Here is a 26,970-nt window from a genome sequence, read left to right as displayed (position 1 = left end):
ATTATGCTAACACAACTTTAAATCATCAATTCTTACTAAAATTACAAATGCCCGTCGTTCCATATCATACATGTACGCCTTTCTTTACTTAGGGAAAAAACTCAGAGGATGAGTCACAATTAAGGTGAAGGAGACATCCCTGCAGAACAGAGCAAATTTTCTTGAGTTTTATCGGAGGAGTTTGATAGCCTTGATGGAGAAGTCGAGGCAGTCAGAGCGATTCCATCTGCACCATCACCATCACCATCACCATCATCATCACCATCACCATCAATAATCTGGTCTCGATAAGTTTCGACATTCTGGGTGTGCTTTGTGCATCCCTTTTCCGAATGTGTGTGAGCTGCCATATCCCGATTCTCAAAGACTTTGACTAGCCTCTTGCTTTTTCTCCATATGGAATCATCCGAGTTCATCCAGATATCCCGATTCTCATACATGAAGTGTATTGCATAAATGAGGAGAGATGTTGTCAGTAGAATCGCAACTATGATGAATAGCCCCGAAAACTATCTAGACTAAGACTTGCGGAAGTGGCGGCTATATTTCCCGATATGAACTATTGTACGATTGCATTCCCCACTTTTTCTCAAATTCAACCATCTGATCTCCTTCTATCACATTTAGTATTTCTGCTGAAACCATGGGCGCTAAGTGGGAACCTTTCGGAAATGCCTGCAAGACAACTAACACTTTTAAATAAAGAGTAAGGAATTGAATGACATCCGTATGCATCAAATAAGTCTCGTCAAAAACAACTTACAAAGCCGAAACCATCAGTCTTGTACAAAGGCTGCATCATTAGATACTTGGAGGGATGTAGTGCTATGAAAAGCCTCATGTAGGGGATTTCATCAAAAACAAATTTAATCTCCCCTTTTGACAAAGAAATTCATGTAAATTCTTAGATGAATTGTAAGAAATAAGCTTTGATTGATTAAACCCTTTCTTTATTAGTAGATCCCTGACAAACGTACCATCTTGGTAGCTCACATTAGCTCCTGACCTCTGTAACTCATCTACACCATCCACAGGTTGGCTTAAGTCATGAATGATCAACATAGAAGTCAAGCTAGCCGTGTAGCTCTGTGTCAAGACTAACACCACGAACACCCATACAACCACCACACATCTACTCAAGTTACTCAGAACATTTTCCCCTGGTTTCAATAAGAAAAAAACATGTATCAATAATTGAGAAATTATTATTTTGAAAATAATTGAACAAGATTAGAGGAAGCAAGCATACTTTGTGCAAACACCATCATGGAAAACGAGTAAAAGAGACTAGTGCCAACTTGGTGCAATGGAGGTCCACGGAATTCTTCGTTGATGCGGTGTTCAAGAACCCAAATTGCGAATGCTATGAAAACAAAGGTACACAAGGTAGCAACCCATAGCTCCCAAGTCAAGGGCTTCAAGAAGACCCATGCACTTTTCTTGTCATCTTTCACAGGAACTACCATTGTCACCCCTGATTCAGTAAATGGGAGTGTAAAATCGACCCAAGATGTCCGATTTGCTATGATGCTTATGTCTCCCACCACAATATCATATTTCTGTAAACAAAATATATATATATATATATATATATATATATAAAAGAAATCTCAAAACCTCATTCTAATGTTAGGTTGTGGGTTGCAACTCTTGCAAGTGTTAGAAACAAGGACAATGCAAGAATACAACAACAACAACAACATTACCCCAGTGCCTCAATGGCTCTCGCAAATTGCGGGGTAAGGGGGGTCGGATGTACGCAGCCTAACCCTTGTGTTAGCAACACAAAGAGGCTGTTTCCGAATGACCCAAGATGAAAATTGAAAATTGCGTCGAGAACTTCATTGAAGGACCACTACTTCACAAAAGAAAGAAGGACAATGCAAGAATGATAGAAACGAATTTAACCTGAAGGTAGACTTGGTGGACCAAATCATCATATAAAGGGTTTTCGAAAGGATGATAGTCGTAATGACCAGAATAGCCAAGGTTTTTCATAACGGACTCAAAGATATCTATGCAGAAACCTGTGACATTTTCCGGGGTATCACTTGTTCCTTTCACTAAGGTCACATTCACTAGCTGTTTAAAAACAGCTTTGCCTGGAACTCCAACTCTGAACTTGTTTCCACTAACTGGAATTTCCAATAATCCTCTGGGAGGTGACGTGGCATCTCCTGGCCAGATTATTGGTCGCAGACCTGCTGTATTCTTGTCCCCGGGGTTGAGATTAGGGACAAGGCCTTTTTCTGAAGTCCAGAATCCTACACCTCGACTTCCACTCCCGAACACATTTATGATTCTGTAAATTGGTGATTGCCCATTAGAAAGGCTAAAGTTTCCAGCAAGACCGCTGAAGCGAGTATTGTATAATGCTTTTATAAGTCGAGGTCCAACAGGCGAGACCCCAAGTCTATCAAGATCAGTTATATCAGTTATGTTTCCTGTCATAAATAACGTGGTTTTGATACCGGAGTTTGGATCATCTGCAACTTGTTCTACTACTCTGGCGAGTGCCCATGCTACATCATAGGCTCGAAGTCCCATAACACTAAGCTTATTTGTGCCCTGAGTCTTGAAGCGTTTTAACTCATTTGTCTCAGGGATATAAGTTTGCACACCAACAACCCCTTGCATGGAGTCGAAGATATTCTCATCAAGGGATCCTAGTTCATTGCTTGTGCTAGTTGTGGTTATCCAAACATAGCCCCGACCCATCATTTTCAGTTCATTTGCTAGCAAGAACAAGCGAGAAGCAAGGTCGGGGTAGAGGTGGACTACAAAGACCCTTGTTTGCTTTGCCTTCAATTTCTGTAACAGTTGAAGTATATGAGCATCAGTGGAAGTAGATGAAATGGCCTCATGGAACGGAATACGAGCGTTTATCTTTTGTAAAGCATCATCCAAGTAAGGTATAATCCCTCCTGCCTCGTATTCAATATTGTCTGCATAGATAGGAATTACATATGTCCAATTATTTGCTTTAACAAGGGCAGTTATGGCTTGTACTTGAAGCGAGTCCTTTGGAGCCACGCTAACGAAGTAAGGACATTGACCAGAAGAGACACAAGGACTTGTTGACGAGTACGAAAGAATGGGAACTTGAGCCTTGTCTCCCAGTTTTATTACAAACTCAGCATCCATTAATGTTGTAGGTCCAATAATCGCCTTCACTTGCTTATATTTGAGAAGATATAGAGCTGATACAAATCGAGACACAAAGAGATTGTTTTCAGATGACTCATAATGACATTTCAAGTGCAACTTTTTAATGAGTTTTTAGATATAGCCGCGTTTCAAGGGAAATCAGTGACAATGAAAGGCAAGAACAATCTCTAAAGGGTAAAACTCCATGAAGCTTTCTTAGATTTGATACTATAATTGTTTAGAACACACAGGTGGTAATTAATAATGGTAAAAGTAGATTTAAATATAAAGCTTAAGCAGTCAATTAAAAACAGCATGGAGATAAACTCAAATTAAGATGCATTGACAGCACTGCATCATCATTATATATCATCCTATTAATTAGTAACTTACTAATTTCATATTCAAATGCAAATTCATCATCTCCATTCCCTAACAAACCTTATATTAATCTCGACTTCCATTTCCAAACTACAACTACTTAACTACATTAATGCACCGAATAGTCCCTCTCTTCTCACTTTCCCGACGATTCTCGACATCGCAAAGCAGAGGCGAGAAGAAGAAAAAGAAGATGATTGATAGCGAATAGAGGAGAAATCGCTAAAAGATTAGGGATTCAAACAGTCAAATTGGTAGATGAAGCTATTCGTATCGCTGCCCCGCCTGCTAAATTTAGCTATCTTAAGTCGGATTCTATTTTAGGTAATTTATTTTCGCAGTACGTTTTTTACTCAATACAGTACTTTTTGCATCAAATTTTCCATTTATTTGCCCTTTACTAAAAAAACATTAAACCTAATTCTTTTTCCCTTCTCTCTAATATTGAAACCTTAATCATCTTCAAGCACATTAAAATTCTTCAATTATGAACGATTATTCAAGTGACGAACATGTAATTAATTAGTTTATCCTATATTACTTATTAAATTGAATATTTTTTATAATTTAGTTTCCTTTTTAATTAGGGTTTATGATGTAACTTAATTAAGATCTAATTTTATCAATCATATCAATTTGCAAAAGTTAAACATTTACTCAATTTGCTACCATTACAGTGTACTACTACAAGCAAAAATACTCCAAAAATACTACTGCAAACAATCAATGCAAACAAACATAAATATTCAATGTAGTACATTGTACTACAAACAAAAATAATATTGCAAATAATCAATCCAGCGTACTACTCCAAAACAAACCAAATACTCAATGTAGTACATCGTACCCGCCATCACCCCACCCAGGTCACAATACCGACATACCACCACCACGTCACACTACCGGCGCATTCCCCTCTCCCGACGCACCACCACTGGCGCATTTCCCCTCTCCCGACACATGTATTAGCGCATCTCCTTCTCTCACGACTAACCACCACCGGCGGCGACCAACGGCCGGTATCTACCCTATCCCGATGTCGACATCAACCATTGAGATATGAGATTTGAGATAAATTTATATGAATTTGATATGATTGATATTTTGATATCCGAGAGAAAATATTAGAGAAAGAGGTTAGAGAGGGAAAATAGATGTGGAAATGAGAGAGGTAAAATTGTCAATAGTGTACTGTATTAGTAAAATGTGTACTGCGAAAATCAGGACCCTTTTTTTATTGTTTTTCTTTTGAATTAATTTGTACGGAGTTCTTAGAGCACCCACAATAGAGAGTAGAGGTGGTATATGGGTCATTTGGATCGGGTATAGGTCGGGTCAGTTCGAATCGGGTCATTTCGGGTTTTTCATACATTTCGGGTCGGATCGGGTGGGGTCATTTCGGTTTTCGGGTCATTGTCGGGTAACCTTTTGTCGGGTCACTTTCGGGTATGGGTCGTGAATCGCTTTGGGTTAATGGATAAAACACTTTAGTTAGTACTATTTTGATTACGAAATACTATTTTACAAATTTAACTATTTATAAGGGATGATTGTAACAAATGAAACTCTATTTGGTGTAAATAACAATAATTTGACTTAGTACTTGTCGTTTCGGGTCGTTTTGGGTCACTTTAAGTCATTTTGGATCGGGTTAATTATGGGTCGGGGTCAACATAGACCTGGCAAAAGCAACCCGACCCGAAAAAGCTGACCCGAGACCCGAAGTGACTCGAACTACATCACCCGAATGTGACCCGAAAACTCGAATTGACCCGACCCGACCCGAACATGACCCGACCTTTTTTGACCCGTACTGGCCCGAGCCCGAAAATGACCCGATCCAAAACCACCAAACCCGAAAATGTCCCGACAAAATATAACTCTAATTGAACCGAAAAGACTTGAAATGGCTACTTCTCTATTATTCATTGACCCGAAAATGATCCGACCCGAAACAACCCGACCCGCTTGACCCCAAACCGACCCGACAACAAACCCGAAACCCGAATAGACCCGTCCCGACCCGAATTAATCCGAACTCAACGAGAGACCCAAATTGACCCGACCCGAATTGGCCCAACCCGAGCCCGACCCGTTGACCCGTTTTGCCAGGTCTAGTTCAACATTGGGTCAATCAAGTTTGGTCGTCCTGGTCGGATCAGTCAATCGGTTTCGGGCCATATCGGGTTTGGCAAGTTCGGCTCATTTTCGGTATCGGTCACCTTATCGGGTCGGGTCATTCGGTCGGGTAAGCTTTGCCGTCTCTAATAGAGAGGATGTACCCTCCTCTTAGCACACTCTCTCCTATAAAAGAAGGTCCTCTCTATTGTTGAAATGTATAGAACATCCTCTTAGTATTGACCCTTGTGCCAACTATCTAATAATATTTTTCCATGTGGATTATTTCTCTTTATTTTTTTATTTTGTAAAAAGTTAAAATGTACATAAATGGGTAGATGATGGATAAGAGGATCATCTCTATTGTGGACAAAAATATAGAGAGGAGGATAACATAGTGGAAATGGAGGTGGCTCATAGGGAAGGTGATATGTCAAAAAATGAGAGGGTGAAAGAACAAATAAGAGGATCATACCATCATCTCTATTGCTCATGCTCTTCTGAGTTAAAAGATAAGACTTAACTTTAAAGCCAAATCCAAATAGCTAATTAGGATATGCGGCTTTTCGGTTTTAACTAGTTTTTGCAAGTGATTGGAATTAAAATGATCTCAATTCTCAACCAATTGAATGGAGGTGACCTATATTATATCCAACCAAATGACGGAACTAGGAATCGTATCCATCTAGAGCTAAATATTTTTTTTCCAGGTTGGAAATATATTAGACGAGTGCCTTTTTCCTGATATTATTAATACTATATATAGTATATATTTTATGTTTTACTTTCATAATATTTTGACCAAACATGACACATGAAATGTTTAAATTGGTACTTTATCAACTTTGTAATACTCGATTACTCGTACCCCTAAACGGAATATTTTATAATTATTCAAGTTATTTTACTGTAACTCACTTAATTGAGTTTGTAACATACTTTTAGTGAACTCCATTTTAATGGATGTACATAATTACACAAAATATTATGTAATTTGAGTGTAACTCATTTGTTGCAAGTAAAATGGTGTATTTGTACACTAATACGAGATGAAAAGTCGAAATTGAGACCTACAACAAAATCCATATCCAACGGTCTTGAGAATTAAGATAGACAAAAAGGAGAACGATTTTTCAAAATAGGCGATTTTCCCCAATTAATTGTCAAAATGGGCCGAGTCTCAAATTAATTGTCGAACATGAGTCCATATAGGCTTGGTATTGACGAAGCTAGTATGAGGGGTCAAGTCGCCATGGCGGGTGGCGACTTGTGACGAAGTCATATTTGCACAAAAAGGAAGTTTCCAAGAAGAAGACCATCAGACCAAAACGCCAATGGGGTTGGCGACTTTGATGGTCGCCGGCCGAGATGGCGACTTAGATACGAACCTAGCTTCGGATATGACGTGAACCCATTTTGGGTAATTAATTTGAGATTCGACCTATTTCGTTAAATAATTTGTGAAAACGCTTATTTTGGAATAAAATTCCAAAAAGGAAGCTTCTCAAAATAGCTGATATGAGATGGTCTGGGCACACTAACTGGGTCACCAAAAATTTTCATCTTAATCATACCTTATTAATCTTGACCAACTTTCACCCTCCCAAGCAGAAGGTCACGACCTAGGTCACTAACCCAATCATTTTTACACTTTACAACATTTACAATCATTTACCACATTCACTAACTCTCCAAAACCTCTTAGGGGGCGTTTGTTTCACGCATGGGTATGAGTTTGGAATCAGGAATCATACCTGTGTGGTATCGGGTTGGAACTGCATTCCTCATTCCATGCGTTTGTTTCAATTACGAGTGGTATGAGTTTGAAACTCAATTAATGCTAAAATATGTAAAATATAATATTTTAAATAATATTTCTTTAATATTGTAAAATCATGAAAATAAAGATTTAATCAAATAATTATATAAAAGTACATTTACAATATTGCCATAATTTTTAGGGATATTTTACGGTGTATCCTTGAGTTTTTCGGTTTTCTATGTTGTACCCCTCCTTTTTTTAATTCTACAATGTACCCCTAAACTTCTTACTTATTTCTTCATCATAACCCCATTTAACTCTCCATTAACTTTATCACTATCAAACGACAATACTTTGACCTTTATCTTGACTTATTAATGTTGTATCACCCTATATGAGAAACATCACAAATCACTTTTAATAAGCATCAACTACTATTAAAAACATCTGTTATGATTCGTGATATGATAATGGAGATTTTTTGAACTTTTAGTTAGTTTCGTATACTATATAGTGAGCTAATGAGTAATTCGGCGAACTAATAAGTAAATGAGTAGGTTATCGAGTAATTGGAATGATAAATAGATAATTTAATAGGTCATTTAAGAAACTAAGTTAGTAAAAACAATAAATAAAGTCATGGTATTGATTAATGTATAGAATTTAGGGGTACACCATAGAATATAAAAAAAGGAGGGATACAACGTAGAAAATCGAAAACCACGAGGGCACACCGTAGAATATCCCTTAATTTTTATTTTCACATTTTTGTTTGTTTTCATTTCATACCCATAGGTATCAATCTCATACCCACCCCCTCCTTGGATATGAGAAATCCATATCTCATGGGTTTGAGATATGAGTATGAAACCCTTATATTTGACAAACAAACACTTGGTATGGGTTTGGCTCATTCCAAACACATATCTCATATCTTTCGTTTTTGAACCAAACACCCCCTTACTTTTACAATCATTTTTCCACTTACTTTTACAATTATTATTTACTATAATTAAGTTAATTTTGTCATTTTAATAAAATTAAAACTACTCAAATATGTTAAGTAAATTAATTTTGGAAAAGTGTACATCTTAAAAAAAATCGAATTAAAATTGACGGTTTTATTTGAAATATTAAATCTAAATGTTACGATATATCGATTCTATTAACGAACGTATTTGAAATATTATTACATATTTGACGATATACTAAATAGACGATATACAAATATATCAAATATATTAACGAACGTATTTGACGATATACTAAATAGATGATTGTTGTAAGCCAATAGAAATGCAACATGTGAAAAGTCACCAACCTTCAAACTCTTCTCAACTCAAGGGCATCAATTGGCCTTGACTAACTCAAGGTCACCAATAACAACATCGATTTACTCGCTAATTACGTCATTAGCATGGCCCAACAAGATCACGGCCCGGTTGGTGACCTTGCTTGGGCATGGTGTAAGAAGAAAAAAAACATGTAAACTAAAAGGAAATAAGCGTTGGCATTGATGCCTTAATGAGTTGATGGTACCAAGGCAACTCAAGTAAAAATAAAAAAAGTACTTCGCATGCAGTGAGATTCAAGCTTGAATCTCTAGACTAAGGAAGTGAACTGCACAGTTGCAACTCACTTGCACACCACTAGAGCCTAGAAGTACAACTAATAATTTACTACTTTATCAAATATATTTACAATTTTTTCTGTAGCCCTAGTAGATTTGGGCTGAATCCGCCCCTGTATCCAACGCAATTAGATATATAGCTCACCTACATCAAAGTAGATTTAAATAAAGCTTAAGCAGTGAAATAAATATGGCATACCAGCAGAAGCAGCACCAACAATACTATCCTTTGAGGGATATAACTTGGTATGTAGGGCAATTCTGGTGTTGTAATCCCCATGAGAGTTGTAGAAATCGGAAAACGCCATCTGTATGCTGTTCAACCCCATCTTTCCTAACTCATCATTTTCATCGTAAATTACACCTACGTTTACAACCACCTTACCATCTTCCGTGGCCCAAGTGGTCGCAACTATCCACAGGAGGAGCAGCATCCATAATCCTTTAAACATTCTTATTTTCATATGATACCTTAACCATTAACTTACGCCATCCCTATTTATGAACAAAACACTCAGCCTACTTTGAATAATCCGTTGACCCGAAATGTCACCTCTAAAATTGTAATAATAATTAATTAACGACGCGATAATGCTAAACTAAGCACAACCGTTAATTCCCGTAAGAATCTAGAAACAGAGAAAGTCGATACAAAATAGGATACTCCAAACATCCAAACAAGTTTAATACGTATGACTTTTTTTTCCAAACAATTGGGGAATCCCACTTGTTACTTGTTCACTTTGCTATAATTACTTGATGTTTCATCAATATGACTATTCGACAATGTGGGTGTTACAGCCGATACCGCGACTGTGACTGAAATTGAGATGTTATAATATTTCAGCCGACTTGTTTGATATGTAATACTGAGAAGACATAATTGTTAGGAATTCGTGCCTTGAATTTGCACAAATACTATCCTACAACCAGTTGTATAATAGCATTGTACAACCGCCTCAAAGTTGTTGAACTCTTACACAAAGTTGTTGAGCTATTTTACAAGTTATTGAGCTATTTTACGAAGTTATTGAGTTTAATAATTATTCTGTTAAGCTCAATAACTTTGTACCATAGCTCGATAATTTTGTTAATAAAGCTCGACAACTTTGTAATAAAACTCAGTTACATTGAATAAGTTGTATATACAACCAGTTGTATAATACATTAACGGTTGAATTTATGTCGAAGACGAAATAAGCTAAGGAAGAAATTGGCGTAGAAACATGAACATATGTCAAGAGAAGACCGTGGCCCGCGTGAGGAAGCAATTCTCTACGGTCGCATATTTTCCTGAGATCAACGCTATAAATTTGTCATTAGGTGTTGTATGAGTTGGCAGTGTTTATGTTTCTTGGATACTTAGTGAGTGTGGGTCCCACTAGAGTTTTTCCTAGTTGTTTTGTACGGGGTTTAGGAAATTAGTTAATAATTTCCTATTACTTTATTTCTTTATTAATCTAGATATTTTATCTTGGATGTAATACATATATAAAGGTTCAAGTTTTATTTTAGCTTAATTAAGAGAGAGATTTGAGAGTACAATAAAGAGGGTTGATTTGTGAGATTCCTTCTGAAGAAGAAAACTCAGTTTGTTCCGGGCTAGAGGAGTTTGTTCAGATCTTGATAGGCCTCAAGATTATTTGTCATTCGTCTTATTGGGGTAGTCTCTTTTGTTTCTTTTGAGACTACTATATTTGTTGGTCGAATATGGTATACTTTTGGCTCACATATTGAGCGCGTGTGTACTGCTCTACTGTTGTACTATTTTCTCCACATAGTGAAATTTGATCTCCTCGCAAGTTGGACGTAGCCAGTTATTTTACTGGTGAACCACATAAATCTTTGTGTCAACTTTATTTACATTCGTTATTTATTGTTCTTATCGCCTTATCAATTAACTATTTGGGTAACGGGATGCCTCCATTACAACAATTAATCCTTTTGGGAAAGAGTCCAAGAGTAAATCCGTGAGGGATTGGCCCAAAGCGGACAATATCGTACTATTATGGACAATGAACACAGTTGCAGCAGAGGCTCAACACGAGATATTCACGCTTCCGCACAACAAGTGGTATCAGAGCCCAAGGTTCGATTTGGGCTAGACACGAGGATGCATCAGCAAGCCCAAGACTTGAAGTCGTACATTGTAAGGCATGGAACTCCTAGCTCGGGGTGAGTCCTTGAGCAAGCCCGGTCCAGGGCTAAATGGATAAAAGGCGTCATAGGTTTTACTGGACAAAGACCATTTGTGTACTAGAATCTGTGATCGGTGGACCCTTATCGATTGGGTGCCACGTCCGTGGGTCCTTTCCAGTTTGATGCCGAGACCGTTTGTGTTCTAGGACTTCTAAAGTGACGGACCTTGGTCCAGGTATATTGATATCTGAGAGGAATGTTCGATATGCATGTGTAGCAAATCCCCAAGAAGGAAACATGGACATGTTGGCTCGGGGAGCATGTGGGGGCACTCACTTGATCAGGCGGTGACATGTGGTGTAAGACATGGCACGTGGTAGCATAGTGTGTCGGCTAAGGGGAGGTTATCAAGACTTGTGATGTTTCGGGTGTCTAGAAGTTGGGGCTGTATGAGTTAAGATGATGGTCCTTGGTTTGAGGGGAGGATTGTTAGGGTACAAACCCATGTCCCACATCGGTAGAATAAAGATGGAAGTTCATCTTTATAAGTGTCCAGAAAATATAATAGTACGAGGCCTTTTGGGAAGTTATTGAGTTTAATAATTATTGAGCTATTTTACGAAGTTATTGAGTTTAATAATTATTCTGTTAAGCTCAATAACTTTGTATCATAGCTCGATAATTTGGTTAATAAAGCTCGACAACTTTGTAATAAAGTTCAATTACATTGAATAAGTTGTATATACAACCAGTTGTATAATACATTAACTTTTGAATTTCTGTCGAAGACGAAATAAGCGAAGGAAGAAATTGGCGTAGAAACATGAACATATGTCAAGAGAAGACCGTGGCCCGCGTGAGGAAGCAAATTTTCTACGGGTCGCATATTTTCCTGAGATCAACGCTATAAATTTGTCATTAGGTGTTGTATGAGTTGTCAGTATTTATGTTTCTTGGATACTTAGCGAGTGTGGGTGTGACACCCTTAAATTTAGACTTAAATAACGACGTAAATTCTACGGAAAAACTGGTAGGATATGTTTGTAATTGGTCCAACTATATAAAAACCTGTAATTTCAAAAAATTTTCTAAACCAATCACAACATATCCAACATTCCCAAGAGGCGAGTGCCAAAACCTGCAATGCTAATGAACTAATTTACATGCCATAGCTAACGATAAGAAAATGTAATGATACAAACCCAAAATAGAAAAGGGAGACATATGTCCCTTCAAATTATATACAAAACCAAAAGTTAAAAGGTTTACTATAAGAATAGTCAAAACTAGGTCCAAGGTTCCTTATGCTCACTAGCTCGTCTGTGACCCCAACAAAGCATCAACAACCTGTCAATCGCATTTTATACAAACACGAAAGCCACAATTCAGTGGGGAGTAACTTCGAGTCCTCCCAGCCACGAATCGTCAAAATTAATGTAACATGTAGTAAAACATGTAAACAAGGTGATAATTAATCTAATTTCCAAGTATTATAACATATGAATACTAAATTGACCAAATTAAACTATCATGTGAAACATATAACAAATTGTAATCCAAACTTTATCAATTGTAACCGGCTTACATCTCACCTATTACAATTCATAAAGTCACCATACAAGAAAGGGCAATATATCAAAGACAGGCATAAGTTCTTAGCACGGTCAATAGTCACTCAGTAACTCGAGTCTATACCACGAGGTAGGAAGGTAATCGAACCGGTATCTTGGCTCGGTTTAATATTAATAAAACATGGCCAAGACACAACACAACCCTAGCCTAAAATCTACACAGACCTAGACATGCGGATACACACCACCGCACCCAAGACCCACAATTTTTCTAAAACAAAGTGAGTACCCTAAGGAGTCCACCAAAGGGTTGGCTAGTACTTAAGCTGACCACTTACTATCAAAATAAGTAACGAGGTCATGCCCCAACTTGGATATAAATCCACTAGTCAGGAACACAAAGGCTATCAAGCAGTGAACATATACTCGTCAAAGATTATAAAGACCTATCTATGATGAAGGCCGAAATACTCACCTAGGACCTAGTCCCACTAGTCCCGACTTGAATACTTTAGCCCACACCACACAAGACAAGTAAGACACCCACTTAACCATAAGAGGGCAAAGAGTCCAACTTACTAACATAAATGCTAACATTCTATCATGTGAAAGGCTATATAAATGTCTATTCAAAATGAGATAATCCAACAAAGATCCTCAATAAGTATTCAATACCAATTTCCAATTCTAACAATATTAACCATGTTAAAGGCTTTAGGGGAATCTAGGGCCATTTCTACAATACAAGACACTATTAAATTCAATCAGCTGTACATGTGAACTAAAGCTTGATAAATGGCCTAAAACAAGAAAAAGGCCGATTATCTAATTCATATAAAATTTCATCCAACCGAATTTTTACCCGCAACCCCAGCCTCCGACCGGTGCACGGTTAAATTGGGCTGACCAATCACTCAATTAATCGACATCGAATCGATCAAAGGGACTAAGGCTCGATTTTTCGCACAATCATCAAAACATGGCAATTATTGCTATAAAATTTACCTTGAGCCTAATCATTACAATTTCATCTTATAAACTATCCTAACATGTGATAACTATCAATATAAGCTTAATTTTACTAACCTCATTATCTTTACTACTAACATTATTCATTTTAAGCCTTTTTATTACCATTTCATTTTATAACCTATACTAACATATGCTAACTACCAATATAAGAATAATCTCTACTACTAGTATGATTCAATTTAAAAGTGTACTCATATGTGACTTATACAACTCTAACATTAATTAACCCGTAATGACCAATATTGTACGAAAAACCGCGAAACAAGCAACGGACCAACCCGGGCCAACCCCAAGGCCTGCCGTGGGCCTGCCGGGCTGCTGGCCGTCACCCCTACACCACCATTTTTCCATTTTTGTTCAGTATAAGACCGTCTGAAACATAATTAATCGTCCCCAATACTAACATACTAACTTAAACTAACAAAAGACATAAATTAAGCATGCATGCATCAAATTTTATCATGTGAAAATTACTACTCAAACAAAAATCACCAAACATACAAAAACAACAAAGATTGTGACGATTATTCGTCGAGTAACTCGAAATATGTTACCTTAAGCTAGAAAATGAGCAATTAGCACCTTAAAACCCAAACCCTAACAAGCACTAGCCGCTATCCTCGACAATATACGAGTCCCCAAACTCGTCTTCCAATTCTTCACCTAAATAAACAATAAAAACACAAAAATAAGTATATAAAACCGAAATTACCCAAAATTCGTCTTAAAACAACTTCAAGAAAACTGAAATTAAAACATACTAGGTTGTAGATCTCGACGAGAGGATTCCGGAATGTAAATTTCGTGAAAATCCGATAAGAAATGAGGAAGTTGTGACGATTTTTAGCTTGAAATGTATAAAAATGGTGTTTTGGTTTATTTAGAACAATGAAGAAGATGAAGGAAGGAAAGAAAATCAGAAAAAAAAAAAGGAAGGGGGACTGGTCCGCGGGAAAGGGAGAAAGGAAAGGAGGGAGTCGGGTTTGAGTCGGGATTTTACGAGTCGGTTTTGGCTCGTTTCGATAATAATTAAAACTGTAGGTCAAATGCAAAATCCGACAAGACCAAAGTTCTTAAACACTAGATTACAAGAAAATTGAATACTCATACGACCCATTTCCAAATTCGTTTACCCAATGTTCAAAAGAATTGTCATTTTCCCCCCGATACGCCCTTATTTCGAAATAAAAAGTTTTACACGGTTTAAACTATTTTTAAACATCTCGAAACTATCAAAATAAATACTTTACCTCAAAATATAATAAAATTATATTTCTTTGAATTATTTTTACTTTAAATACATTAATACCAAATTTTACTTGATTAATTAATTATTTTCGAAATATATTAACGGTCCGAAATTACGGGCGTTACAGTGGGTCCCACTAGAGTTTTTCCTAGTTTTTTTTTTTGACAACAGAGTTTTTCCTAGTTGTTTTGTACGGGGTTTAGGAAATTAGTTAATAACTAGTTTTAGGCCCGTGCAACAATATGCACGAGTATATTTCATGTAGTAATAAAATAACACAATATGATGTTTATAATAATAATAATAATAATAATAATAATAATAATAATAATAATAATAATAATAATAATAATAATAATAATAATAATAATAATAATAATAATAATAATAATAATAATAATAATAATAATAATAATAATAATAATAATAATAATAATAATAATAATAATAATAATAATAATAATAATAATAATAATAATAATAATATAATAATATTTTATAATTATGCCCGTGCGGATAGAATTTTACAGGATTTAATATTTAAAAACTTGAATAAATAAGGTACTAAAAAATTTATCATTTGAAAAATTTAAATAGCTTTGAAAGTAAAATCTAAAATATTAGAAGAATTAATGAAATGAAGAACATAATGTACATATATTTCGTAAACACAGAAAATGCAAAGAAGGGGAGGAATGTCAATGGCAGTGGGCACCGGAGCCACAAATGCGATTTTGGTGAATATATTTTAACATGGACGAACATGAAAATAAATGACAATATTAAACCTGTTAAAATACGACCCGATTTTTTTAGGGTCAAACACCCGTAAATCATGACCCGCGGCCCAAACTAACCCTGAATCCAAAATGACCTGTTATTCTAAGGTCGAAAATCGACCCAACCCGTTCGACCCGATGGGTCAAAAATAAATGAAGAATATTATTAAAATATTAATATTTTTATTTTATATTCGAAATAATAAATATAAAATTCAGTATATTATTTTTAGATTTTTAATTAAAAAATGTATTTAAACGTCAATTTTATATCATTAAATAATAAAATAATTATTAAAATAATTAATATAATATTATTAACATTAAATATAATTTAATTTTAAAAAATGTTTTTCGGCTGGAAAATGGTAAAATAAAAGGCGTCATAATCTTTTATCTGATACGTATTCTGACCCTAATCCGACCCAAGACACGTATAACCCGACCTGTAAGGTCCGACTCGAGCCCCGACCCGTTTGACAGGTCTACACGACATTATTGTCCACTACGGTAAAACAAAAAATGCAAAAGGTATAAAGCACAAGCAAACCAAATAAACCAAAATTAAAATATGGACCAACAATATTACTTATCTAGGAGATTCCTAACCTATAAGCTCACACTTAGGCCGCCTCAACTCCTTCATGACTCCATCTCACCTCATCTCCCCATCTTGTTGTTTTTTCCCTAAATTCTCTACATCTGTTTTTTGGTTTTTGCAATAAAAACTCTCTCTACACCCTCAGATTATTTAATATTTTGTCCCTCGTATTACTCAACTTAAACAACCTTTTTCATCTCTTCTCATTTAATGCATAAAAAAACTTTTCGATAGACTAAATTAACAATTCTATTTAAAACTATAGGATCGGAATTGAAGTTTGAAGTTAATTATTAAAGAAAACAATTAGAAGAAATTCTTGTATGCATGCTCCAAAACTTATATTGAATTTTTTTTATATTCACTTGCATGTATTTTAAGGTGTATATATTTTTTTCAATTTTTATAAACTTTATATCGGTAATTTCAAATTTATTTATTTTTAATGTCGTTCAATCTTTTGAAATGGTTGTAAATATTTTTTTTGGGTATTTTGTAAATTTGTTTCCATTGTACTGTATCTACCTCTAATACAGTATAAAAATTCATTTTCATAAATTGTAGATTTACCTAAATTTGGATACTTCATACAATATCTATATTTCAAATAAATTATCAATTTTTGAGTTTGTAGTGCATTTCATAGATTTAATCTCATTATTATTTTTAATTTTTTATTTATTTTTATAATAAATAATTGAAATTCTAATATTTTTTAATTTCTTTTTTTTTTGTAGCTAATCAATTGGATATGATGATAATTATCTTTTTTTTTTAAAAAAAAATATAAAATTACTAAATTGAATTTGTTCACAATAGTAATTGAAGCTCAAAAATTTCATATTCTCTTTTTTTTGTACTAAATCTCATCGCTTTGATGATTTTTTAACTTTTTAAATATTTTTAGTTATGTTCATTTAGTAATTTTACAGATCTATTTAATTTTTTTTATCTTGTTGTTTAGCACATAAAAATATGCCAGATTTCCCTTTTTTTATGCATGTACTATGTTTTAGTTTATGATTGATGTAAATTAAAATATTTTAATATATGCATAGTGAAATTCTGAAAAGGGGAATGAGAGAAATTAAATAACTGAAAGTGAATGTGGGGGATTGATTTGAGGAGAGTGACTAATTAAGTGTCATATAAATCATGGCGGGGTCCACAAGCAAAATATATCCCTAAATTCAGCAACCAATTAGAAGTCACGAAAAAACCTAGCTTTTATACTAGGTAAATTTTCTATTACTTTATCTCTTTCTTTATTAGTCTAGATATTTTATCTTGGGCGTAATAAATATATAAAGGCTGAAATTTTATTTTAGCTTAATTAAGAGAGAGATTTGAGAGCACAATAAAGAGGGTTGATTTGTGAGATTCCTTCTGAAGAAGAAAACTCAGTTTGTTCCGGGCTCTACTATTGGTGTTCGTCAGTCTTTGAAAATCGGAGGAGTTTGTTCAGATCTTGATAGGCCTCAAGATTATTTGTCATTCGTCTTATTGGGGTACTCTCTTTTGTTTTTTTGAGACTACTATATTTGTTGGTAGAATATGGTATACTTTTGGCTCATATTGAGCGCGTGTGTACTGTTCTACGATTGTACTATTTTCTCCACATAGTGAAATTTGATCTCCTCGCAGGTTGGACGTAGCCAGTTATATTACTGGTGAACCACGTAAATCATTGTGTCAACTTTATTTACATTCGTTATTTATTGTTCTTATCGCCTTATCAATTAACTATTTGGGTAACGGAACGCCTCCGTTACAAAAATTGGTCCTTTTGGGAAGGAGTTCAAGAGTAAATCCGTGAGGGTTTGACCCAAAGCGGACATTTGTTAGACCGTTAGTCCTAATTAATTGTTTTGATAATGACAGTAATGATTTGTATGTGGACTTAATATTATAAACATATGCGTGTAATTGTGGGCTTAAGTCTTAATTTAGAAAGGAACAATTACAATGACGCAAGCTTGAAGTTTGGACCAAGGAGGTACAACTTCAAATACACTTGATCGATGTATTCAAGCAAGATCAAGATCAGAAATCAACCACGAGACTCAAGATGAGAGACTTGTGAAGAGACGATTCGTTCTTCAAGATCTACGAAGATTAGATAGTATAGGTCGTCATCCGGTAATGGTTTTACTTTGTTTGATTTAAAAGGTTAGTGAAGTTATGACCTCATAGCCATAACTTCATTGCTAGACAAAAATGATGCGTTAATTTTTGGAAAATATATTTTTAATGTTTTTTAAGAATAAGAGAGTATTTATTTAATTGGAATTATTTAAAAGAATTTAAGTTGAATAAATTATTGGTTTGTAACACGATATTTATGTCGTCATGCAACCTAGGGTTTCAACTAAATTCTATCTCGATTTGTTGTGGGCTATGGAGGCCGAATGGACCGAATGAAAACCCTAGGGGCCGAAACCCTAATGGTCGATCCAATCCCAAACCCTAGCCTCCTACTTGTTCGTCAAGTCATTTAGGGTTTTATACATTCCAGAATATTCCTAAACCCTAATTCCCTACAACTATAAATACCTCTGTTCATTCAACAATTAAAAGTGACACACATATACACTTTCAAAGAGAAAAATATTTAAGCAAAAATTATTTGAGCTTTAATTCTTATTTTACAAATTGCTTATATAAAAGTTGCGCATCATATTTGTCAATCACTCAAAGAGAAATCGTTATAGGATACTAAGTACACAAAGATATTTTACTCACTCTCATAACGTGAGATTAGTATTTATCGTTGTACTTTTCTTATTAACGTAAGAGCAATCTAGAGTATTTAGCGATACTCAATCTGAGTTATAATCATATAGGTGATTATACGAGTGGATTGATTTTTTGTAATCCGGAGAAAGGTACTAAAAATTATTAATCGAGAATAATGAATGTAGGTTTCGACTTGTGAAACTGAACCACTTCAAAAAATCCTGTGTGTTTTTCTTTCTCTCTTTCTTTATTTTTGTTATTTCGATTTTGCGTTTATTATTAGTAAATTAATTAGTTGATTTTAATCAATAAAATCAAATCATTATTTTACATCATATAGATCGAAAACGTGGGCATCGTTTTTAATACTCAATTCACCCCCCCCTTTCGTATTTGATCAATAGACTCCTCAATTGGTATCAGAGCCTCGTGCTCTTGATAGCCTAACAACTAGAGTCTGATCTTTTTTTTTGAGTCTATTTATCGTTTTTCCGCTGCATTTATTTTTTTATCAAATGGATTCCAAACACCTTAAGTGTCCTATAGTCAATGGGAAGAACTATGGTTTATGGAAAAATATGATGACCCATTTCATTAAAGGTAACGACTGGGAGTGCTGGTTGATTATCAAGAATGGTCCGAATAAGATCTTACTTGCAACCAATAATGGCACTACCGTCGAAAAGAAAGAAGAGGACTATATTGAGGCGGATTATAAAAAGGCTGAGAAGAATTCAAAAGCAATAAGCTTATTGCAAAACGGTATGATTGCAACTGAATTCGATCGTTTCTCAACCAGTTCATCTGCCAATGAAATATGGGATGGTCTAGAATTAGCCTATGAGGGAACCGCTGTTGTCAAAAAGCAACGTATGGCATTACTAATGCGAAAATACGAGTTGTTTGCCATGGAGCAAAACGAGTCAGTTGACAGCATGTCCTCTCGCTTTTCTAGTATCATTAATGAGCTAAAGAATTTAGGAAAAACATTTGACTCCGAGGAAATTGCTAGAAAAATTCTCAGAAGTATGTCTCGCAGATGGAGACATAAAGTGACTGTCATAGAGGAATGTAAGGACCTAACTTCGTTATCCTATCAGGAGCTACTCGGAACCTTAATGGCTCATGAGATTATTCTAAATTGGGATGAGGAGGAAGCTAGCACAAGCAAAAAGATGGCCTTACAAGCTGAGTCTAGCAAGATTAATGATTCTTCAGATATTGAAGATGAAACCGTATTGTTTGTTAAACGTTTTAAGAAAAAGGCCTTCAATCAAAATCAAAATAAAACAAATAACAAATCAAAGCAAACTCCAAAGAAAACTTCTGAGTCAAAATGGTCTTTCTCTAACCGTGGATGCTTCAAGTGTGGTGATAATGATCACATGATCAAAGATTGCCCTACATGGAAGAAAATTAAAGACAAAAATCAACGTGACAAAACAAAGAGGGAATTCAAGCAAGTTATGATGGCATATTGTTGGGAGGACTTGGACTCTGAAGATGGCGAATCCGAAGATGAAGAAGAAACTGCAAATCTTTGCCTAAGCGTCGATCTTGACCTATTCTTCGACAGCGACAATGAAAGTAATGCTTCAAATGCTGAGATGTGTCTTGTTGGAAATTCAGATTCAAATTCAGAGGATGAAGAGGTAAGTTTTCTTGAACTCAAAAAGCAAGTTAAGAAACTCTCTAAGGATAATTTAATTAAGTATTTTGAACAATCCCTTGATCATTGTCATGAACAAAGTCTAGAGTTAAAAGTCCTTAAGGAACAAATTCTAGACATTGCTGAGGAAAACCAACTTCTAAAAGCCAAAGCCAAAAAGCTCAAATCTAAAGTTATGGCTACCCAAGCTATAACTTCAGACGTGACAAATGCTGAGAAAAACGCTCTTGAATCAAAAGTTAAGGCTAGTGATGCCATAACTTCAGAGCTCAAACTCAACGTTAAGCATCTTCAAGCTAAACTTACAGCTAGTGATGCTATAACTTCTGAGTTGAAGAAAGTCAATGAGATTTTAAAAGATGAACTTAATGGCAAAGATAGTGTGGTTTCCGAACACAAGAGAGAAATTATATTTCTCTCTAAGCAATTGAAAGAAGCTAGTGATAGTATGTCTGGACTTAAGAAACAACATGAAAATGAGAAACGTGTCTTGAATAAACGTTTTGATAAATTTCGTGAAGACTTTGAGAAAGGTAACTCTTCCAAGGATTCAAGTGTAGATCATTCGAAATGTGAAAAACAAATTGAGTCCTTGAAAGAATTACTCTTACATGCACGAAAAGTTCATGATAAATGGGAAGGAAGCACAAAAGTTTTAAACTTCCTTACTGAACAATCTGATAATAACATGAAGATGGGACTTGGTCATGAATGCTATTGATAGGTTTATCGCGTACCTATGCAAAGATAATTTCCCTAGACACAATTTAATGTAGTAATAGGGGTCGAACACAAGGAAACGGGAATTACGTCGTGAATTGCTATGGGTAGATTTTTATCAAGGTCGATTACGATTTGGGTTTGGTTTGTTTGGTTGATGATTAATAAAAAATGCAATGTAATAATATGATAAAAGATAGTCTAAAGGGTTCGGGTCACTCATGCAAAGGTAAACATATGAACATGATAAACTTGATACTAATAATCTTGTCAATTGCTTAGGCTTAAAGATACCCACCTTACGGCATTAGTATCAACCATAGACCAGGTCCTAGAAAAACTCTCGTCCATGACTAGGTCGTCCTACCACACATGTTTAGTCTAATTCAATTCCGTGCCTCTCGACTTTAGAACGAATGAACAATTTTAATCTACGACTACGGCCGATAATCAAAGATTAAGCGTAACAAAGCAAATATGTGATGAAAACAATTGATCAATATTATTATGAACTTTATTTAATCATATTTTATGGTTGATTTTGCATGGCTCCCCTAACCTTTAGACTAGGAAAATTTAGCTACTCATACTAAGATGTAAAATGTAAACTAAATTATGAGAAATGTTAAACATGATTGTTTGATTTTATGTAAATTAGATGGTGTAACATGTGAAAGGATTAATGCTAATGTAGAATGAAATGCTTGATTAAAATAACTATGTCGTAACTAAAATAACAATGTAAATTACAAACTCGTAATAAGAAATACCTTATAAAGGAGGACTTGTATGGAAGAACGAATAACTAATAACCAAAAGCTTGAATAGCATATGCTTGAGAATATCTTGAAGTACAAAATGTTGAAAGATTAACTAAGGAATGCTTAACAACTTATAACTTAAAATGAAAACTAATGAGAGAAAATGTAATGCTTGAGGCTTATTGTAAGTAAACTTGGACGTAAAATTGGATGCCTAAAACCTTGGAACACCTCTCCTATTTATAGGAGAGGAGAAGGAAACGTAAGAAACCAAAGGGCATGCGGCCCCGATCGGGTCGTGTGTTCCACGGTTATTTGCCTTAATTCCTCTCGTAATTTCTTGGAGAATCCTATGTGGGTGATTAAATGTGCGATTAATCACCCGGTTAATGCTTGCATTTGGCATCTTAAGATCTTTTGGAATCCCATGCTTTCCCCTTGACTTTTGACTTTCAATTTGGGCTTGACTTGGATGGTTGATCTCATTTGTATTTTGCTAATTGATCCAACAAATTCTCATGCAAAAATCCATGCAACTTGAGGCACAAAGTCCATGAAACATCCAATCCTTAGTCCATTTGGTCTTCTTTTCTCTTAGCTTGCAATTTCTAGTACTTTGTAGTTATTTTAGCTCCAAAAAACTTATTCCCTACAAAATATGTCAAAGTATCCAAAACAACTAGAAATGCAAATATTAGCTATAAAACACTTAAGATAAGTGCTAAAGACATGTAAAATCAAGCTAATATAGGGGGTTAAAATGTATAAAATATGCACTTATCAAACTCCCCCAAGCCAAATCCTTGTTTGTCCTCAAGCAAGAGACCAAATCCCATCTATTGCATCATCCAAACAAGCTAAGCATAATGATTTAAAAATCCGAAACAACATGGGCAAGGAATAAAGCAAGACATGGATGAGATTTACACGACGGCGTAGCATAGAAAACTTTGAATGAACCTTTAAGCTCTTGCATGATCTTTCGACTTGTGAACTCTTACGGTGCACTCAAACTCTTCTTTTTTTTATGTGGAAGGACAATTTTTGTGAATGATCACTCAACTATCCTTGACTTATAACAATGTGCCCGCTATCTAATATGGTAAACATGTCAAAATTAGCCAGCAAAGACAATCAAATGTAAGCATGATAAAGAAGCCAAATGGGTAGGAAGAAGGCAAATAAGACATGGGTGAAAAGGGGAACAAATGAATTATGGTAATGTGGGGCTAAGTCAAGCTAGCAACTACCAAAATGTAAGGATGCTCAATCCCAAATTCTAACCCAATTTTGCAATTCAATCCATAAGATAATTCTCCAAAATGATATAAATAATGCTTGAGAATTTCTCATATCTTTTCTTCTTCTCTTTTCAATGCATACTTCTTTTTTTTTTTTTCTCTTTTCATGCTTTTTCTTATTCATTCGTTTTTTTCCTTTCTTCATTTTTTTCATTTTCTTTCATTTTCCAATTTTTTCAATTTTTTTCATTTTTTTTTTCATTTTTTTTTGAGCTTTAAGACCAAGCTCACATGATTTCAAACAACAAAACATATCCCAATGAGCACCCAGACACTATCCAACTAAGCTACTAGCTCAATAAGGGTAGGCAATTTCAATGATGTAGCTAAGGATAAATTTTGTGAAGGGGTCAAAAAGGCTAAAATATCATGTGAATGGCTCCAAAATGCTAAAACAAATGAATGCATGCTCACCAAGAAATGTCATGAGAACCATACTTGTGCGTTTTGATGTAACACACATTATAAGGAGACACCTACACTCACCTAAGTGAGACCAAATAAAGATGAAATGGCCTTAAAGGAGGTTCCACCTTACCATTTTTGTAGCTTGCCAAAAGTCAAGATCAAGCCTATTCAGTTCATTCTCCATCTCCCACCTACTACGTCAAGACATCCCCATGTAGCTATTATCCCATCATAAAGAACAAATCATTAGCAACAAGCTATTATTAGGGTAAGCAAAGAGGGAAGTAGGCAACAAGCAAGCACAAAGGAAAAATTTCTCTCAAAAATTTTCAAATTTTCTACACTACATGCAAACTACACTATATGCAAATGCAATCCCCCCTCCCAAGCTAAACATCACATTGCCCTTAATGTGCCAACTATCCAAATCACCTAATCAAACCATAAAAATGGCTCAAAGTACAAAACAAGAAGGACTAGAGGTTATGTTTAATGGGTTGCAAGATCTAAACTAATATGCAAAGCAATTAAAAACTTACTCAACTCCCCCCAAGCTAGCATGAATTCGGGGATTTCTTCATCAATCAACTAAGAAAAGGGCCAAAAATTGAACCCCTTCCTCCCTTTCTTCTTCTTCTTCTTGCCACTACCACTTGATTATCCTTGTTGGCCACTTCCACTTGAGTCATCCCCTTGAAGAGGAGTGACATACTTACCAATATCTTGGCCACTACCAAGACCATCACCATAACTACTAATCCCACCATAGCCACCATAGCCTCCATATCCACCATAGCCTCCTTGCAAAGCCTCAATCCCATAATCCGAACCACAAAAGTCCGGCTCGGGTTCATATTGAGCAAATGTACCTGCATCATTGTGAGGAGGGGAAGGGGGAATAAGAGATGGAGGAGGAAATCCACTCGGGGGATAAGTATAGAATGAAGGGTATGGCCCCTCGGGTTGGATAACTCCTTGCCTAGCAAAATGATCATAAATAGGATGCAATGCAAGACGTTGATCATCACGAATTTGGTTAACACCTAAGTTCATTTCCCGCATCATATTCATCATTTCTATGCTAGATGGTGACTCAATGCTAGAGGTGAAGTGACGTGCTTTGGAGGATTGACCTCTCACACGTCTCTCAACGGTGGTAGTTGACTCACCTCTAAGGGGTAAATTGTAAGTCGGTCTAACAAAGGGGTCACTTCCACGACGAGGCTTAGTGTGAACTAAAGCCTTTATTTCTTTCTTTTCTTCGGGTAGACGAATGGAGTCTTGCCTACCTATCTTCCAAATCATGTTGGGATGTGCATCTTTAAACCAATTACAAGAAAGAAAGTACTTATAATCAAGACCAACCCCCTTAGCCCTAGACTCAAGCAATGTTCTCAAACTGGTAGTCTCTTGGTTAAACCGACACAAATGGTGAGCAATTTTAGTGACTGTTAGGCCTGGAAATCCGCAGACCGTCCTGATCAGTATTTCATCTAAACCTGACTGCCAGGCTGTCAGGGTGCCAGGCTATCAGGGCACATAAAGATAGGCGCCAGGCCATGGAGAGGACAACGGTCAAAATGTCAGGACGATATTAGACCATATCCGCGTATAATAAAGGAATTATATACGCAGCATTAAGTATGAAGATTATGCAGTAAATGTAGTAATTAAGGGAGCAATAATTAGCAATTATTACTGGCAATTATGGAGAATATTCTGCCTTTAATACCAGATCAAGCAGCCGTTCAGGGAAGAGACTATATATGGAACACTTTGAAGATTTTAGAAGGGATATCATTCATACGCAAGAAGAAACATCCAAAATACATAGAGAAATATAAGCATTGTTATTACCATATAATTATTCTCTCAAATTACATAGTGAAATCCTCTCCTGGCTTGGTGCCCGTGGTTTTTTCCCATTCAAGGGTTTTCCACGTACAAAATTGTTTGTCTTGTTATTGTTATTATTTCTTTTACAGCTTGTTATTATACCCTGACGACCTGATCAACAAAGTACCTAGAGCTAGTTAACCCTACACAGTTTCACCCTGACCTGATTTCGCCCTACGCAAAATCCACACAAAACAATTGGCGCCCACCGTGGGGCATCTAGCTCTTTAAATCCTTTTTTCTTATCTTACAAAAACTCAAAAACCTACAAAAATGGCCCAACCCACCGTTGAAGAACAATTGAATGCAGCTCTCCAAAAAATCACTGAATTGGAAAGCCTGAAAGAAAAAGTGGCCCAAACCGAAGCAGAAATCCTGCAACTGAAAGAATCTGAGTCAGCCCTGAAGCAAAAATTGGAAAAAACCCAAGGGACAGGCTCTAGATTCCAACCAAGGACCCCGTTCTCATCAATCATTAAGAATATTGATTTTTCCAGTTTTGGGAGCCCAAGTATTCCTAAAGTCATTAACGTAGATGGTGATGATGAACCAAAAGGTGATGATAAAGAGAAACCCGATGAATCTGCAGCACCATCATGATGGCGATAGTTCGGAGATCAAGAAACTTAATGAAAAATTCGATAAAATATCGGGAGTACCGCCAAAGATGGAAGAAGCAGCCGGCAGCGGACTATCTTGATCGCCTTTCATAGACGAAATAGCAAAAGTAGACCTACCAAAAAAGTTCACAATTCCATCCATGAGGGTCTATGATGGAACCACGGATCCACAAAATCACGTGGCTCTTTACAAGCAGAAAATGTTGGCTGCATCCATTCCCAACGAGTTCAGACAAGTTTGCATGTGCAAGGGATTTGGAACGACCCTGACTGGCCCTGCCCTGCAATGGTACATCAACCTGCCAACTGACAGCATCCATTCCTTTGCCAACCTTTGATCAACGATTTCAACCAAAGTTTGCAAGTAGCGGGGAGTTGGAGAAACGATCCATGACCTTTACCGAGTTACACGAAAGCTTTGATGAAACTCTCGGGACATTTCTTGCAAGA

General features: G+C 35.8%; 1 protein-coding gene and 1 long non-coding RNA gene across 2 annotated transcripts; both read right to left on the bottom strand.

Moving 5' to 3' along the window:
- Nucleotides 1-489: 489 nt before the first annotated feature.
- Nucleotides 490-9,786, bottom strand: LOC141652822 (glutamate receptor 2.6-like). Its single transcript, XM_074460426.1, is given in 6 exon segments — nt 490-675; nt 764-886; nt 889-1,160; nt 1,250-1,559; nt 1,909-3,200; nt 9,238-9,786. Coding segments are annotated over 6 exon segments (2,397 nt in total). The 5' UTR covers nt 9,503-9,786; the 3' UTR covers nt 490-540.
- Nucleotides 9,787-12,321: 2,535 nt separating this feature from the next.
- On the bottom strand, nt 12,322-14,431 carry LOC141652033 (uncharacterized). Its single transcript, XR_012546947.1, has 2 exons — nt 14,335-14,431; nt 12,322-12,524 (listed from the first exon to the last, which is right to left on the bottom strand). It is a non-coding gene; the product is annotated as an uncharacterized LOC141652033 (long non-coding RNA).
- Between the last annotated feature and the right edge of the window lie 12,539 nt (nt 14,432-26,970).

Source organism: Silene latifolia, chromosome 4, assembly GCF_048544455.1.
Source record: "Silene latifolia isolate original U9 population chromosome 4, ASM4854445v1, whole genome shotgun sequence".
Lineage (NCBI taxonomy): Eukaryota > Viridiplantae > Streptophyta > Magnoliopsida > Caryophyllales > Caryophyllaceae > Silene > Silene latifolia.
This window is presented reverse-complemented; position numbering and strand designations above follow the sequence as displayed.